The sequence below is a fragment of the Condylura cristata genome, unplaced genomic scaffold (assembly GCF_000260355.1).
Source record: "Condylura cristata isolate star-nosed mole 26May11 unplaced genomic scaffold, ConCri1.0 scaffold00026, whole genome shotgun sequence".
In the NCBI taxonomy this organism is placed as follows: domain Eukaryota; kingdom Metazoa; phylum Chordata; class Mammalia; order Eulipotyphla; family Talpidae; genus Condylura; species Condylura cristata.
Window position 1 is genome coordinate 9252982 of NW_004567127.1, and position 16489 is coordinate 9269470.

Sequence of the window (16489 nt, forward strand, 5' to 3'; positions counted from 1 at the left end):
GCACCTCTGGCCTGTACCCCAGTTCTGTATGAATAAATAAATAAATCTTTTTTTAAAAAAAAAAAAGAAAAGAAAGTAAGAGTTGGACTGAAAGTTCTCTTCGGCTCCTTGCATCTCTCATGCTCTACAGCTCTGTGACTCTTTATCTCTTGAGGCTACTATCAGAATCTGTCCCCTCTTTAAGTTACATATTCTAGCTGTGAAGACCACTACTCATCACGTTTCTCACTAGGCTGCTCCATGCAATACACAGTAAACTTCTCAGACAGACGCTTAAATTAATGAACATTAAGATTCAACGTTCTGTATCATGTTTTAAGAGAACCCTACATAGTACTAAACTGCTAAATTTTTTTGCTTTTCCTTTTCACAATCTAAATACGAATTCAGAAAACACTCAAAGATATTGATAGAATGACCTTTTAGGAAAAACATTGACAACTCAAATGTTGAGATTAAGTTTATTTTTCCTAGTTTGTCTGCTGCGTTCACTAGAGACTTGTGCCTGGTGGGGATAATCTCAGGGGGGTGGGGAGGCAGCGGGGGCTAAAACTCCTGGCACTTAGCCTTCAGCTTCCCCAGGGCACTGCACACTCTTAATGAGGGGTCTTTGGCTACAGTGAGCAGAGACCCAGATTGTGCACTGGCTTGAATAATGAGAGCATGATGACTCATAGCAATACAAAGGAAGGACAGACTTCAGGGTCGGCTCATGCCAGAGCTGTAGGCTCAGCTTCTCTGGGATTTCAGAGTCAGTTACTTAGCAGTGCTCACCACTTCTGCTGGCTTCATCTTCAAGATAAGCTTCATTGTGGCCACGGAGCTTTGCCCCAGTGCTAGGGTCTCTCAGCCTTGGAGCTGGTGGTATTTGGGACCAGAATTTTTAAAAAGTTGCTGGGAACTGTCCCGGGCATTGGGCCTCTGCAGCACCCTAGCCCCTACCAGCTAGATGTCAACAGCGCCTCAGTCCTGAGCTGTGGTAATCTGCAGTATTTCTACACATTGCCACTTGTTTGTGAGGATGCAGGTGAGGGTGGGGGCAAAGCACCCTTGTTGAGAACCTCTAGTCAAAGGAAGACAGACTGTTTCATCTAGTGGCTCTCTGAAGAGTGAGGAAACCTATTTCTTAAAAGATACCAAATTTACCCTTTTTGTCTTTCTTAACCTGGGTCTCTCCCTCATTCCTGACTCATCACTGGGGAGAGGGTGGAATGTCACTTCAGACTAACCAGGCCTCTAATAGTACTGGAGAGGGAATTTGCTCTCCTGAGGTGTGAGACTGTTGAGGAGAGGGTGGACACCTCAGTTACTGGGTGAGGGGTGGGAGCGAGGTGGGCCCTAAACTTGCTATGACCACCATTTGAAGTGTGTCTGTTTTCTTCCTCTCAGTGAGGATTATGGAAAGAACTTTAAGGACATTACAAATCTCATCAATAACACCTTCATTCGCACTGAATTTGGCATGGCGATTGGTCCAGAGAACTCTGGAAAGGTAAGAGTCACTCGCTCCTATAAAGCTGTGCTTGGAACTACACGCGGGTCTGGCAGATGTTAATGTTGGAATGACCCAGCTAGAATATTCCTGCTTTTTACAAGGAAACATTATTTAACACTATCACAAAAGAATGGAATCCAGCACATAGATTGTTTCTATGTCCCTGGGCAAGGTGCCCTTCATCGTGTCTTTTAGCTTTGCAAGGTAATCTCCCTTCAGACAGTGCTCAGTTTGGGGAAACTAACTACTCTCAAACTGACCATGCTCACATTTATAGGCTCGATGCCCTATCTTGATTCTGGAGAACATAATTTTTTGAGAAGTATGCCAAGTAATCTGTTTTTAAATAACTCTTCTTACTTTTGGAACTAAAATATTCCTGACATTGGAGCAAAATGGCATGAGAACTTCTGGTGCTTTTGTAGTGCTGTACCCTGAATCTGAACTTTCTGGTCTTCCTCAGGTGATTTTAACAGCAGAGGTGTCTGGAGGAAGTCACGGAGGAAGAATCTTCAGATCATCAGACTTTGCAAAGAACTTTGTTCAGACCAATCTCCCCTTTCATCCTCTGACTCAGATGATGTACAGCCCTGAGAATTCAGATTATCTCTTAGCCCTCAGCACTGAAGTAAGTCTCGTCCGGGAACTCGTCTTACGATTTGTATCTCCATGGGATGTTCTAGTCCCCATTCGACTGCTTTCTGCTGACTTCTTATGAGAGCAAGTGTGTAATTTTTGTGTTCTTTTCCCACAATTTTATATGCTGTCTAATCCAGGTAAATATATAATATCTAGTTGTCATCACATTTTAAAAATGTGAATAGATGTATGTTAGTGGAATGAACTAGAAATAGGTTAATGTGATCATTCTTGGGTTTTGAGGAACATGCATAAGTTGTCAAACTCCCACTGTTGTTCCTTCCTGTGACCAAACCACAGACTTGTATCTCCTCTGTTGCTCCTTAGCACGTACAGCACGTTGATGGTTGTCTTTGATCCTCATGGATTAGATGTCTGAAGTCTGGCTTTGCAGTCCTGTGCCCTCCTTTACCCTCCTCTCTTATGACCCCCTGAGGGACTCGCTCAGCTTTTCCTTTCCTCAAAAACCCATGTCCTTCATCACCACGTTAGAAGTCCAGAGCAGTTGAGTGCCAGCCTATGACGGTCATATGGTACTTTGCATTTATATGACTCTGATGTGCTTCTCAGAGTGTGGTCTACTGACCAGCAACATCAGATAAAACCTTTTGGGGGACTGGTTAAGCACACACATTTCCAGCCCCTGGCCCACCTATGCCAAGTCAGTGACTTTTGGTTGCCAGGTGGCCAGTATATTTAACAAGCTCCCAGTCGAGCCTGCACACTAAAATTTGAGAATCGTTGTGATGAGAAGCCTGGGGGCAGATGGGATCATCTCATGTGAACAAGGTAGGGTGAGCAAAGGGGTGGCTTGGGGACAATGGAGGACACTGGAGGAGAGGTCACTATTATCAGCCTTCTGGTGGGGAGAGCTCTTAGCAAAGAAGAGTCTGAGAACTCAGTATGGGTCAGAGTGAAGCTTAACCACAGGAAGCCAAATGTGTGGGCTTCAGATCTCAAAGCAGCATTGCCTGGAATCAGCCCCCAGCAGCTGGAGTCGCCAGCCTTTCAAGGGTACAGAGAAATCCCATAGGCTTGGACAGAACTACCCTCACCATTACCAGGTGTCTTCAGGTTACTAAAACAGGCTTTCGGCAGGAAGAGGCGGGTGGACTCTGCCTTTACCCCTGACGTCTCTTCCAATGGAGGCTGTTTGAAGAACAACTATTGAGGTGGAGAGGATGGGCCAGCTTGTACTAAATGCAAATATGAGGTCAGTCCCTCACTAAGCCCTGTCTCTCTGTGTAGAACATGATAGATTAGATGCTGGGAGATGAGCAGAACCCCAGGGAAGACTTAAAATGGAGAACTGAGGATGAGGGAGCACAAAGATACATTCTACCTGGGCCGGCCCTCTCTGCAGGACACCTCTGTCCCACCTCCACTGAACCTGGGCCCAGCAGGCCATTTCCAAAGTAATGGACACTGCCAGTCTCTGTCGCTTAAGTGTTTGCTGCACTTGAAAGTACGGGCCAGCCCTCCTACAGCAACTCAGGTGGCTTCTGTGACATCACTCCCTTGTGCCTTTATGCCTTTCTGACCATTCCTTCTTGTTCTCTTCCTTAGACTCCTTTCAACTTACCCTGAAGTCCCTACTGCACATTTCATGCCGAGCTGTCTCTTCTACTCTGACCGTTTCACCTGCCACTTATAATATAGGATCCTCCCCAGCCCTGCTTCCCCTGAGGCTTCTGGCTCCTATCTTGCTGCCCCCTGGTTGTCTCTAGCTAGATCTTCCTTGGGCCCCTGAAATATAGTATCACCCCAGCTTCCTTGCTCTTTTCTAATACATGCTGTTCTCTGATCCTGTGTGTGCTGGAGATTCCAGAGTGCCTCTTACATCCAGAATCTTACCCCTCGACCAGTGATTGACGTCTGTGTTCTCTCTCGCTCTCTTCCTCCCCTTCCTTCTCTTCAGCCATCCTGCAGGAAAGTCACTCAGTTCTACTGAGTTCAGTTTCTGAGTTCTCGCTGAGGCCTTTCCTCATGGCCTTGGTTTGGGCCTCGTTAACCGCCGTGGCAGTTATTCACCGCTTTTTGTGCTCCGTCCTTGGACTCTCTAAGATCCATCTTTCCCATTATTATCCAATATTCTGTCTAAAAAGTACAATGGCTGTCATTCGCTTGCTTGGAACACCAGCTCCTCTGACGGCCTCATCTGAATGAAGACCAGCTCCTGGCCGTGGCCCAGAGCTCCCCGAGCTGAGCCAAGCTGCCCCCCAAGCCCCTCCGCCTAGCATGAGCTCTGCCCTCTCCTGCCTTAAACCTGGGCTCCGTTGGGGTCAGAGACTTCAGCCCCCCGCGCACACGGCACTTTTTTAGTGCACACCTCCCTGCCTCTGCCTCACCTCCCTGCCTCTGCCTCACCTCCCTGCCTCTGTCTGTGGACAGTAACTTTGCATCTTCCCACCCGCCTCCTTTGGGCTACTCTGCTTTCAAAGGTTTAAGGCTCAGTTGGGCACACAGCCCGACTCTGATTGAGTGCCCTGGCCTCACTCTTACCTCACCCACGGGTTTCCCCTAATGGTGACTACATCTTATCAAACTCTCCTCCCATTGCATATTGTTAAACTGTGTCACAGATTCATCTTTGCACCCCCAGCTGCAGCGTCTGGGACAGTGCCTGGCAAGAGTACTTCAAAGCATTTGGTATCTGAGCTTCCAAGACCCCAGGGATCCACACTAACCCGGTGTGTGTCTGTGGAGCTCTGGCAGCTCGATGGAGCTTCAGTGTGTGTTTTCTTGTCCTGAATGATTGAGTGGGGATGAACTGTTAAAGGTTGTACAAGCAGCTGCACAGGATAAAGCTGGAATTTTGATAAGTCACTTATAATCTTGCAGAACGGCCTGTGGGTGTCCAGGAATTTTGGGGAAAAATGGGAAGAAATCCACAAAGCAGTGTGTTTGGCCAAATGGTGAGTAGCAGAAGACTCCATCTGTGCAGAACGCTAACTCTTGCCGACAGCGCTGCTGGGCACGCCTGGCACCTGCCATGCCAGGGCTCCTCAGGGCACTCTGCGCGCTACGAGAGAGGTATGGCACAGACCGGGATCTGGGGAGCTTCTGCTTCTACTAGGAGAGAAGAATTAGTCCCCTTAAACGTTAGGCTGTAAAATTAAAACAAGCCCTGAGTGGCTGCTGCCAGCAAAAATTTATTCCCCATAAATGACAATTGGAGCCGCATAAAATCCAGCCTTGACTTAGGGACTTGCATTCTCAGTGCCCAGATTCACATTCCCTCGTGTAGAGGTCCATTCCGGTTATGTGGAATGTAGTGAGGAAACAGGAAGAAAACCCGGAACTTGCAGATGCCAGATTCACACTGGCAGCAAAACGCCTTTGCCTCTCTCCATGCAACCCCACCCCCACCCCCCAGGGCCTGCTTACAGGTGAAATAGTGGGGGCAGCCTTCCTGGGATTCACTCACCTTTGTTGTAACCTGCCTCTACTACTAGTGACTAAACCTCTCTGGGATTTAGTTTTTTTTATCCTCTGGTGAAAGCCTTATCTAGGGAACTGGGGAGGGGTGATTAAGCAAGAATTGAATTAAGAGCTTTCATTTCTCTAAAATTCTGGTTGGTCCCAGACCCTTATTTAGACCCACTTCTTTGTCCCTGGTTAATTTCAACATATCTGTTAATGTGGTTCCCCCGTTGCTAGCTGCCTGCTGCCAGGGCAGGGTGGGGTGCTGACAGCAGGCGTGGCCAGCATGACAGCCTGTCCCGAAGCCGGGTGGGGGCAGAAAAACCAGAGGAGCATGTGACGAAGTGAACCACCCACGCCAGCGTGAGAGCCCGGGCGCTGCAGCCCCTCGGGGGCGGGGCAGGGCGGGCCAGGGCCGGTGTTCACGGGATGACCCGTGACCCCAAGAAGAGTCCACATTTGCTGCCCTCCACTTAGGAAGTCCTGGACATATAAGACATTGCTCATGTGTCTCTGAGAATTAACTAAGACAGAAAAAGTTGCTTGAGTACAGGGGCCTGTCCCAGAAAGAGCGGGCTGGCTGAGCGCCGCGCGCTGCAGTTCGCGGGCGCCTGCTTTTGCTTTGTGTGGTGTGATGACTTGTGTTTGTGTCGTATGTGGCCTTAGAAGGAAGTCATTCAACTGAGTTAGAAAATTGTTTAGCTCCTGGTAGACTTAAAATATGTAGGATGTAGTCAAGTAAGACTAATAATTTTGATCATTAAACCCATCTTTACGGGCCCTGTCTGGTGGCACAGGGTTAAGGCAGCGCTGCGAAGCTGTCCGCAGCCACTGTAGCACGAGCTTGAGCCCAGCCAGGGAGCTGACCCGCAGGGCGCAGCAGCCTCTCCTGTGTCCCGGCTGCTCCCCGCAGCAGTGGATTTCAGAAGATCTGCCTGTTCTGCTGCCCACTCTGTCCCTGGTGAATCCTCTCACCCCTGCACCTCTGGCCTGTACCCCACTTCTGTAAGCATAAATAAATAAATCCTTTTTTAAAAGCCCATCTTTACATTTGATCATACATCACCACTTGAAATAGCCTGCCATTTTGTCAGCTCATGTTTAAAGCTAAAAAAAAAGGTATTTTAAAATGGTATTTTATTTTGTACACTATGTGAGATTTTTTACTTTTGTCACTCCTTCCTTTGTTTAGTAGTAAGTGGAAGGTAACTGGGCTGGTAGCTATTTGTTCTCTCTTAGGTCTTTGATCTCTAGCAGTATATAGCCTAATGTTCTGAAAGATTTGTGCTCACATCCAGCATCTTTTTCTGGTGCTGGTGCAGCATCTTCTGCTGATAAATACCATCAGGGTCTGAGTCTTGTTCTCCACAAATTCCCTTTCCAAGTTAGAATTTAAATAATTCAACTTCTGACCTACTTTCTATGTGAGATGAAAGAATTTAATTATTTACATCATGCAAAACACTGAACGAGCATCTAGAGGGAAATAACAAAGCATAAAGTTGGTCCCTGTCCTGAAGGAACCAGGGGTGTCATAAGCAAGATAAGGCACATTGGCGATTAAAGTAACCAGGACAGGCGGACGCGCGCTGTGCAGATTGGCACGGTGAGCGAGGCAGGCGTTCTCGGCGTCAGTACAGGCGATGTTTGGCTCTTCCTTGTGGCACTGCGTGTGCCTTAAACGACGTTTAACATCATCTCTGGCCTCTGCTCAGTAGATGCTAGCAGCAGCTCCCCTTCTGCAGTCCTGGCTACTAGAACTATCCCCAGACATTGCTAACTTGCCCTTGGTGGGGGCAGGGTCACCCTCTAGCGCACAGAAATAGTAGGAACAAATGCAAGCGGCATATTTGGAGAGTGTAAGAGACCAGTTCGACCAGCTGGAAGAGTTTGCTTAACATAGTGGATCATGGAAAAAGCCCGGCGCCAGGCGAGGGAACCCGGCCTGGTGAGGGTGTGCCGGAGCTGGGCGTGGAGCGCGTGGGAAGGCTGTCCCGCCAGGGCCCGGGCACCACCCCTGCTGGGCCTGCTTGGAGCTTGATACTGTCCGTTGATACTGTCCGTTAGTTGTCTTGACCCTTGTTCCCCGTGTCTTTGCTTCACTCTAGGGGATCAGAAAACATCATCTTCTTTACCACCTACATGAATGGCTCCTGTAGTAAGTATATTTATGTTCTAGAAAAGAGTGTGCTATGGCCTGCTCGTGGTAGAATGTTTTGGGTTGTAAGAGGTAAAAACATCAAAGGTCCTTGCATTCTCCATAATTTTCATAGCTAACAATAGCATTAATGACTTAAAAAATTTTGAAAGTAGAACTAAATTGCTATACTGTGCCTAGATTAAATAAAAATAAATACAGGTTATAGACACAGGGACAGTGCACTTAATCTTAGCGCTGCCTTTACACAATGTAAATATAGGCTACAAATAATAGCAAATTGAAATGAATAGTTATTTCTGCAAAAGAGTGTGGATTGACTGTAGATATCTTTGGCTCCCCAGTCAGCAGCATGGCTTCAAAGCAGAAAGCAAAGTCTTTCATTTCTTCATTCAGCAAATTAATTTCTGTATTCCTGCATGTGTGCGTGCATGCATTTGAGCACTTGCTGGTAGTATGCGAACCACTCTTCTATGGATGGAGAGAATAAGACACCTAAAGCCTGGGAGCCTAAATTCAAGTAGGGAAGTTGGATGATCAACAAGAAAACCACAGTTACAACAAGACAACTTAAAAAGACAATAAGGTCATTAAAAACTGTATCACTGAGAAAGTGAAGTAGGATGCTGGCCGGTGCTACAACACTGTAAACTCTTCCCATCCAGTAGGGAACCTCCTGTATGTACAATATACCAGAGGTAACGCAGACCTGTCTAAAATAGACCTGTCTGACGCAGGTCACATTTGTATTGTTGCTTGACTGCCATACATAGGGTTAAAAAAATCCTCTAGGGCCCTCCCTGGTGGCGCAGCGGGTTAAAGCACAGCACTGAGAAGCTAAAGCCACTTCCGCATGGGTTTGATTCCCGCCTGCCCCGGAGGTGACCACATGGCGCGGCAGACCTCTCCTGACCCGCCCGCTGCTCCTCTCAGCAGTGTACTTCGTTGATCTGCCTGTTCTGCTCCCCACTCTGTCTCTGGTGAAGCCTCTCGCCGCCCCTGCACCTATGGCCTGTACCCCAGTTCTGTATGCATAAATAAATAAATCTTTAAAAAAAAAAAAAAAATCCTCTAGCTATAAAATTTAGACCAGTTCTAAAGCATTTGTTTTGAACTGGAGGCTTGCCTGTAAGTGAATTTTTAATTCATATTTTGTCTTGTTTAAGAAGCTGATCTTGGTGCACTGGAATTATGGAGAACTTCAGACTTGGGAAAAAGCTTCAAAACCATTGGTGTGAAGATATACTCGTTTGGCCTTGGGGGACGTTTCCTTTTTGCCTCTGTGATGGCTGATAAGGTAGGTGTTTGCTTCTCTTGTCTTTGGGTTCTGATATTGAGGTAAACATGCCTCACCTAGGTCTTGCTATTTGTACTGACAGCACTTTGTGCCTTTTGCAGTATTTAATGTCACTGTAAGACACGGGGTGATGTTTTTATGATCAGACTGACTTTCAAGCTACTGTGCACTTCAGGCTTTCGTCACATCAAGACCTCTAGTCTTGATTTCAGGATATGTTGGCCCAGTATTTGGGTTTTACTCAGACATGGATATCTGGGGAAAACAGAAATGGGTGGACTGAGACCTGCCATGTCGTAGGTACAGTTCTACATCTCAGGAGTGTAGCAGTGAACAACACAGATAAACGCCCTACTCCCAAAGCCTATATTCCACTAGGGAGCTAGATGCTAGGCTAATAAATATGATGTGACACCCCTAGAGCAGCGTCGGGAAAGCAGGAGCAGCAGGAAAGGAGTGGGGCTGGGCAGCGGGGACCTGGCGGCAGCTGGCACAGTCGGAAACACCCCTCAGCCATGTGGCTGTCCAGGCTGAGGAAACTGCTTGACAGTCCCCCACTGGAACATTCTGGTCGCTGGAGAACGGGGAGAAGTGGTCCAGAGAAGGGTGGTCAAGGTGAGGTCAAAACGGGGGCCAGCAGCCGCACACAGCGTCCTCACAAGGTCCTGCTGGGACTTGGTCTCACTTGGCATGGGCGGGAAGCTGGGAAAGAGTTGTAAGCAGGCGGTGGCATCATTTGACTTCTCTGTTGGCAGAGCAGGTGTGCACAGCGTAGCCCGATGGGACAGAGTGGCCGCTGTGAGCATAGCTGGGGGCTGTTGCATTAGGGACAGAGTGGGGGTGGGACCAGACCGTGACCAGTTGTGTGGGAAGAAGTGAGGAGATCGCGGATCTGTTTTTAAAGATGTCACCAGTGGGATTTGCCATTGGATTAGATGTGGATTGTGAGAACGAGAGGAGCTAAGGGTGGTGTTGGAACCTTTGGGCTGGATAACTGGGTGAGCAGTGGTGCCATTTCCTGAGATGGCCAAGACTGCAGGAGAAGCAGGTTTGTAAGAGAAAAATCAGAAGAACTGGGTTCTGATGATGAGGTGCCTATCAGAGAACCTAGGTGGAAATGTCACGTCAGCATTGGAGTAGATGAATCTCCCAGAAGGAGATGGCATTTGAGGTCATGCAACTAGATGATACCTTCTGAAGGAATTAGTAGGTAGGGAAGAGGTGGGAGGACTGAGCGAGCCCTGAGGCACCCCACATTCAAAGGTTGGAAAGGGAGGAGACCCAGCAAGGACTGGAGGGAGCCCTGAGGCACAGGCCATCGTGGAGGCATGAGCGCTCAGTGGGAGAGGAGTGCGGACCTGCGTCACGGAGGAGGCAAGCTGCTCTGGGAGATGAGTCCTGAGAATCACCCACGGGACTTTGCACAGCGCCAAGTGGACGGCCACGCCAGTGACCTGGAAGACAGCTTTGCCCAGTACGGACTTGGAGGGCTGATCAGAGTGAGGGAGAGGAGCTGCACAGGAGACACAGTAACTGCGATGAACCCTCCCAACAGCCCTAGGAACTAAAACTTTTGTCTCAGTTTTTATTTCAGGAAGTTGAGTAATTTGCCTGTGGTCACCCAAGGGTAGAGATAAACATTCCTAGATAGCTACTGTACTGCTACTCTGTACAAAATTTAAATTCTGCCATGTGCTTTTGAACTTTTGCTTCTATCTGCAACGATGAGAATAAGTTTCAAAGTAAATATCTAGGTATCCCTGTATAAGTTAGAAAAATAAGCGTACTTGTCACTCAACCTTAAAGAGTATTTAACATAAGGAAGTCCTGGGGCCTGGCCTCTGCTCTGGCTGCGCCTAGTAACTATTTTAAACTGTTTGTCAGAGAGTAGGAATTCATTGCTTTCTTAACAGACTTAAAGAACAACTAAATACACCTTGATCAGCTTTCTTATATTAACTTCCCACTCACCTGGGCCCCTCCCAGGCTGTGTATATTCCTGCCACCCTGGTTGTTCTCAGAGGCTTCCTTCCAGAGGAGGAGCACACCTGTGACTTGCCCTGTGAGTGACCAGCCTTGGCTTCCATGTTCTAGACCCTTAATCCACTAACTCTTGAACTACACCAGCACACGCGCAAAGGCACCGTATTTTTATGCAACTTTTCCTTTTACGAGTGCTCTGAGCAAGCGTATGTAAAGGCTGTGAAGCCGAGCTAGAGGCGGTCCCCTCAAACCCTTCCCTCTGTGAAGGCAGCTGGAGTGTCAGAGGTTAGGAAGATCTCTCACAGGCGTACAGGCGTGAAGAAGCCGAACGGGAGGCCAACATAAGCTTACTTACAATTGAACGGATTGTTCCACTGTCTGGAATTTTGCCAGTGGTTAAAAATTGCTTTGGTAATTGGTGCTGGAATCTTTCTGGGATCTTTCATTTGGAACAATTGTACCCAATGGCAAAACGAATAACGATACTTCTAATTCTTAATAAATACTGTTCCTAGTCATGGCATGAAAATTAGAAAGCTAAAAATTGCATTTGTCCTAGGATACAACAAGAAGGATTCACGTGTCAACCGACCATGGGGACACATGGAGCATGGCCCAGCTCCCCTCTGTGGGGCAGGAACAGTTCTATTCTATCCTGGCCGCTAACGATGACATGGTGTTCATGCATGTGGATGAGCCTGGAGGTGAGAGCTTTTAGTGGTGTATTCCTGCTGCCTACAGATTTAGGTGCTGAAGCTCTTTTGAGTAGCTTTCCTTCTTAAGTGTTGACTTTTCCTGCTACCCATTGGACTTGATTAGTGAATGCCCTGCCTCACAGGCAATAGGCAGCCTCTTATAAAAATGCCACTTGTGGCCCTCCCTGGTGGCCCAGCGGGTTAAAGCACAGCACTGAGAATCTGAGGCCACTTCCGCATGAGTTCGATTCCTGCCTGCCGCCTGCCCCGGAGGAGACCACATGGCGAGCCAGACCTCTCCTGACCCGCCCGCTGCTCCCCTCAGCAGTGTACTTCCTCAATCTGCCTGTTCTGCTCCCCACTCTGTCTCTGGTGAAGCCTCTCACCGCCCCTGAGCCTCTGGCCTGTACCCCAGTTCTGTATGAATAAATAAATAAATCTTTAAAAAAAAAAAAAAAAACACGCCACTTGTGGGCCCTCCCTGGTGGCACAACTGGTTAAAGTGCAGCCCCAGTTCTGTATGAATAAAAAAATAAATCTTTAAAAAAAAAAAAAAAAACACGCCACTTGTGGGCCCTCCCTGGTGGCACAACTGGTTAAAGTGCAGCACTGTGAAGCTGGCCATTGCTTCAGCACCAGTTCGATCCCCACCAAGGAGAGGATCCACATGGTGCAGCAGACCTCTCCTGTCCTGCCCACCACTCCCCTCATCAGTGTCCTTTGTCCATCTGCCTGTTCTGCTCCCCACTCTGTCTCTGGTGAATCCTCTCGCCGCCCTGCACCTCTGGCCTGTACCCTAGTTCTGTATGCATAAATGAATACATCTTTAAATCTTTTTTAAAAAGCATACTTTGTGTGTATGTCCAAGTTTCTAGATCAGAGCTTCTCAAAGAATGGTCAGAGGATTGGTATCAATTCACAACATTTTTGTTATTGGTGAGTATAGAAATTGAAAGAGAGCATTCAGAAACTTTCTTAAGATTTATTTTATTTATTTATACATACAAGAGCTGGGTTATAGGCCAGAGATGCCAGGGGTGAGAGGATTCACCAGAGACATAACAGTCAGAACAGTCAGACCTACTGAAATACACTGCTGAGAGGCACAGTGGTTGGGGCAGGAGAGGTCTGCTGTGCCATGTGGGTCAGCTCCCTGGCCAGGGATCGAACTTACACCATAGTGGCTGCTGATAGCTTCATAGTGCTGACACTTAACCCATTGCACCACTAAGAATGCCCCATTTAGAAACTCTTACAGCCATTTGACAGAGTAATTGTATAGCTATTGGCTGTAATGATAAAAAAAAAAAACCAGAGGGTTATATTTTGTCTTTTATATTTTATTTTCCTAGTGATTTTTACTTTGCAGAAGTATGAGTTTATGACATATTAGAAACTTAAACATGGATCATTCACCACAGAGTTTTTGAAGCATTGTTCTAGGGTGTAAAGATTTACAGATGTGTAATACATGAATCTAAATGTGCATCCCCTGCCACCAAAATATATCTGGAAAGAGCTTTTCAGAAGTTTATTCAGTCAATAAACTCACCATTTGCCATACTCTAGGCACTAAGCTGGGTACTGGCATGAAAGTTGGGTGTAAAGTTGCTGATATCAAAGCTGATTGACTCTCAGGTCTGTGCCTCAGTCACCAGGCAGTCGGCCCATGTGAGCAGGCAGTCATGTGAACGGTTAGACTGTCGTCATCGCTCTGCTCCATCCTAAGACTTAGTGTTTTTGTTTGTTTGCCTATTCCAGATACCGGCTTTGGCACGATCTTCACCTCAGATGACCGGGGCATTGTCTATTCCAAGTCTTTGGACCGGCATCTCTACACCACCACTGGCGGAGAGACAGACTTCACCAATGTGACCTCCCTCCGGGGCGTCTTCATCACAAGTGTCCTCTCGGAAGGTGAGCTTGACACAGCTGTTTTCAGCTGAACGTGTTGGGCATTGAGGCTTTAGGGGTGACTGGTGGCCTCCCTAACCCCCAGTGTGCTATGTACTTAGTCAGGAACCCTCCCCAAGTGAGTTCTGCTCTCTATTTTAAGTAAGGTATGGCAAACAGAACCAAGAAAGAACAAAGAAATAGCAGATAAAGAAATAGATTTCTGTGTCTAGAAATCTTTCTTGGGAAAGCTCATCTGGCTTCTGTGTTTTTGCCTTTGTCTAAATTCAGGCCCACAGGAATGAGCCCACTAGAAGCCACTTCTCAGCGTTTCTCCTTGTAGTGGGTAGAACAGTCACAGGCCAGGATTCTTGGTGGGTTCTGCTCCAGGATCTGCGGACCCTACCTTTGATACAAATAAGCACTTCAATGCACAAATACTCTTTTTTTAAAAAAATAATTTAGTTTTACATATTTTTGTGCATTTTTCCATCCATCTCTGTTGCAATCCCCTTGGGTTTCCCATAACCAAATCACCCATGTGCCATCACCATAGTCCAGTGCATTTCCCTCCCCCCCACTATGTTTGATCCCACTCCCCACTCCACCTCCACAAAATGTCTCTGGAATATAGCTGTTCATATTATCATTATTTTCTCGCCTGTTCCGTTATATTCCAGAAACCATCTGGTATTTTTTCTTTTCTTTCTGGCTAATTTCACTAAGCATGATCTTTTCCAGCTCCATCTATGTTGCTGCAAAAGACATGTGTTTCTTTTTTTTGGTTGCTGAGTAATATTCCATTGTGTATATGTACCACATCTTTTTAATCCAGTCATCCGCTTTTGGGTAATACACAAATACTCTTAAGCTTTTGTTTATCTTTGTTTTTGTTGTTGTTGGTGGTGGGGTGGGGGTAGGTATCTGTCATCACTTTGTGAAGATCTTGCAATGCTCTACAAGGTTCTAAGTGATAATGACCCTCTATTTACTCTCTGACCTCACCTCCAACCCTTCTCTTCTTCATTCTCTCTTCTGGTCACTCCCGTCCTCTGCCAGTTCTTAAACACACCAAGTTATACACCTGTGGCTTCAAGACCTGTACCCACAGCTACAAGGCTGACACCTCCCTTTGTGTCCTTGAGTATTTTTTATTTTCTGAAGGAGACCCACCCTGACAATCATATTTTGAATTTCGGTTTGCATGCTTGTATACACACACACACACTCACACTCAAATCCTCTTTTTCTGTGCAAGTTTTTTCCCCGGAGCACCTATTTCCTAACATATAATTTGCTTATTTTAATGTCTAGTGTTTGTCTCACTCTACTAGAATGTATGCCTCACAGAGTTTTGTTTGTTTTGTTCACTGATATATTCCCAAAGGCTCACAACAGTTTTCACAAGGCAAGCATTAAAATAATTCTTGAATAGATGAATTTCCTTTCTTGTTTGATTTTCCTTGGAAAACTGAAAGCATGTTACCTCTGAATTTAAACTGGCAACTCTTCAAGATATTGAAAAACAGGTAGAGGATATGGGACAGTGGAGAGACAAAAATTAGGAATGTTTAATTCACAGTCATGCACACACATTGAGGTTACCTAAAATAAGCCTGGTGCCATGACTTTGTCTGAGTGAAGTCTAGGATACCTCCCCGTCGAGACTCTGCTTCAAGGCGAGTGAGCACCGAGGAAGAATGAGTGTTACTAGTCTGTGGTGTTGGTAAGGAGACGAGCAGACTCTCTCTCGAATAGCATTCTGGTGATTTCTGGAACGAGTGGACCCTGTTCGGGGGGGAAGCCTGTTCAAATTCCGCACCGAGCTGCTGCCAGTTACTCAGCGACACGGAGCCACTTTGTCGGGCCTCCAGGGTTGTGCTGACAGTTCGTGGGCTCAGGAGAGTTACGCCACGACCAGTGAATTTAAGAGGGCGCTGCCAGTGGATCAGGCTTAATGTCATTCTTTTCCCATTCAGATAACTCTATCCAGACTATGATCACTTTTGATCAAGGAGGAAGGTGGAAGCACCTGAGGAAGCCTGAAAACAGTGAATGTGATGCTACCGCAAAAAATAAGAATGAGGTTTGTTTTACTCCAATTGTCATGTGTACTTGGAGCAAAGCAGCCGTTCTGTCCTGCTCTTACCAGTTGCTTTTGAATGAAGTTTTGTTCTTGATAAAGGGCGCATGGCTAAAGCTGGAAAACTTGGAAATGAGAGAATGACATTAACTTAGAATGAAGGGACTAGAAACTGTGAAAAAGTGAAAATATTATGGATTATTCATCTTTCAAAGAAAAAAACTGCAGGCTAACAGTTTGTGTTTCATTATACTGCTGAATGAAAGAACTGGCAGAAGGTGGGCTGGTGGTTAGCTAGGAGTCAGCGTGGTAGCGCTGGCACTGAGAAGCCAGAGACAAGCAGTCAGGAGCAGGGCAGAGCTGGGCTGAACAGGTGGGAGAGGGGAGCTGCACCACCCCACCTGGGTTCCCCCGCTGATGGGTGTGAGGAGGACCAGGCCCTGACAGCACAGCTGGTCCCCCTGAGGGGAGTCCGAGAACTAGAAAACAAAGGCGTTGCAGGGGGTCCCGGATTGCAAGAGTGACAGGTCTTGACAAGCAAGAAAAAAGAGAAAGAAAACACCTTTGTGCCTGGCTCTTACAGACACAAATTTAAGAGGTGCTTAGCTGAACCCTGGAACTTCTCTTCAAAAAACGAAGGTGTTGGCAGCTCTCAAGCACTCCTCAGCCCTGTGGTGGAGCCCTCTCTGCTGTTGCGGGCCAGGCGTTCTGGTTTTGTTTTAAAAACCTCAGACAGCGACATAAGCGCACCTGCCCACCTCTGCTCTCCCTCCACCCCTCTTTCCTCCCCTCGCTGACTGCCCTGCGCCTGCCCTCCCATGGC

At 47.0% G+C, this 16489-nt stretch overlaps 1 protein-coding gene across 1 annotated transcript in view; it reads left to right on the forward strand.

Moving 5' to 3' along the window:
• SORT1 (sortilin 1) overlaps positions 1 to 16489 on the forward strand; it is a 36229-nt gene that overhangs the window by 7295 nt on the left and 12445 nt on the right. Inside the window, exons 3-10 of the mRNA XM_004689699.2 lie at positions 1390 to 1492; positions 1959 to 2123; positions 4976 to 5049; positions 7666 to 7715; positions 8882 to 9012; positions 11555 to 11699; positions 13452 to 13607; positions 15563 to 15669. Coding sequence (XP_004689756.1) covers positions 1390 to 1492; positions 1959 to 2123; positions 4976 to 5049; positions 7666 to 7715; positions 8882 to 9012; positions 11555 to 11699; positions 13452 to 13607; positions 15563 to 15669 — 931 coding nt within the window. The remainder of the gene's footprint in view (positions 1 to 1389; positions 1493 to 1958; positions 2124 to 4975; positions 5050 to 7665; positions 7716 to 8881; positions 9013 to 11554; positions 11700 to 13451; positions 13608 to 15562; positions 15670 to 16489) is intronic.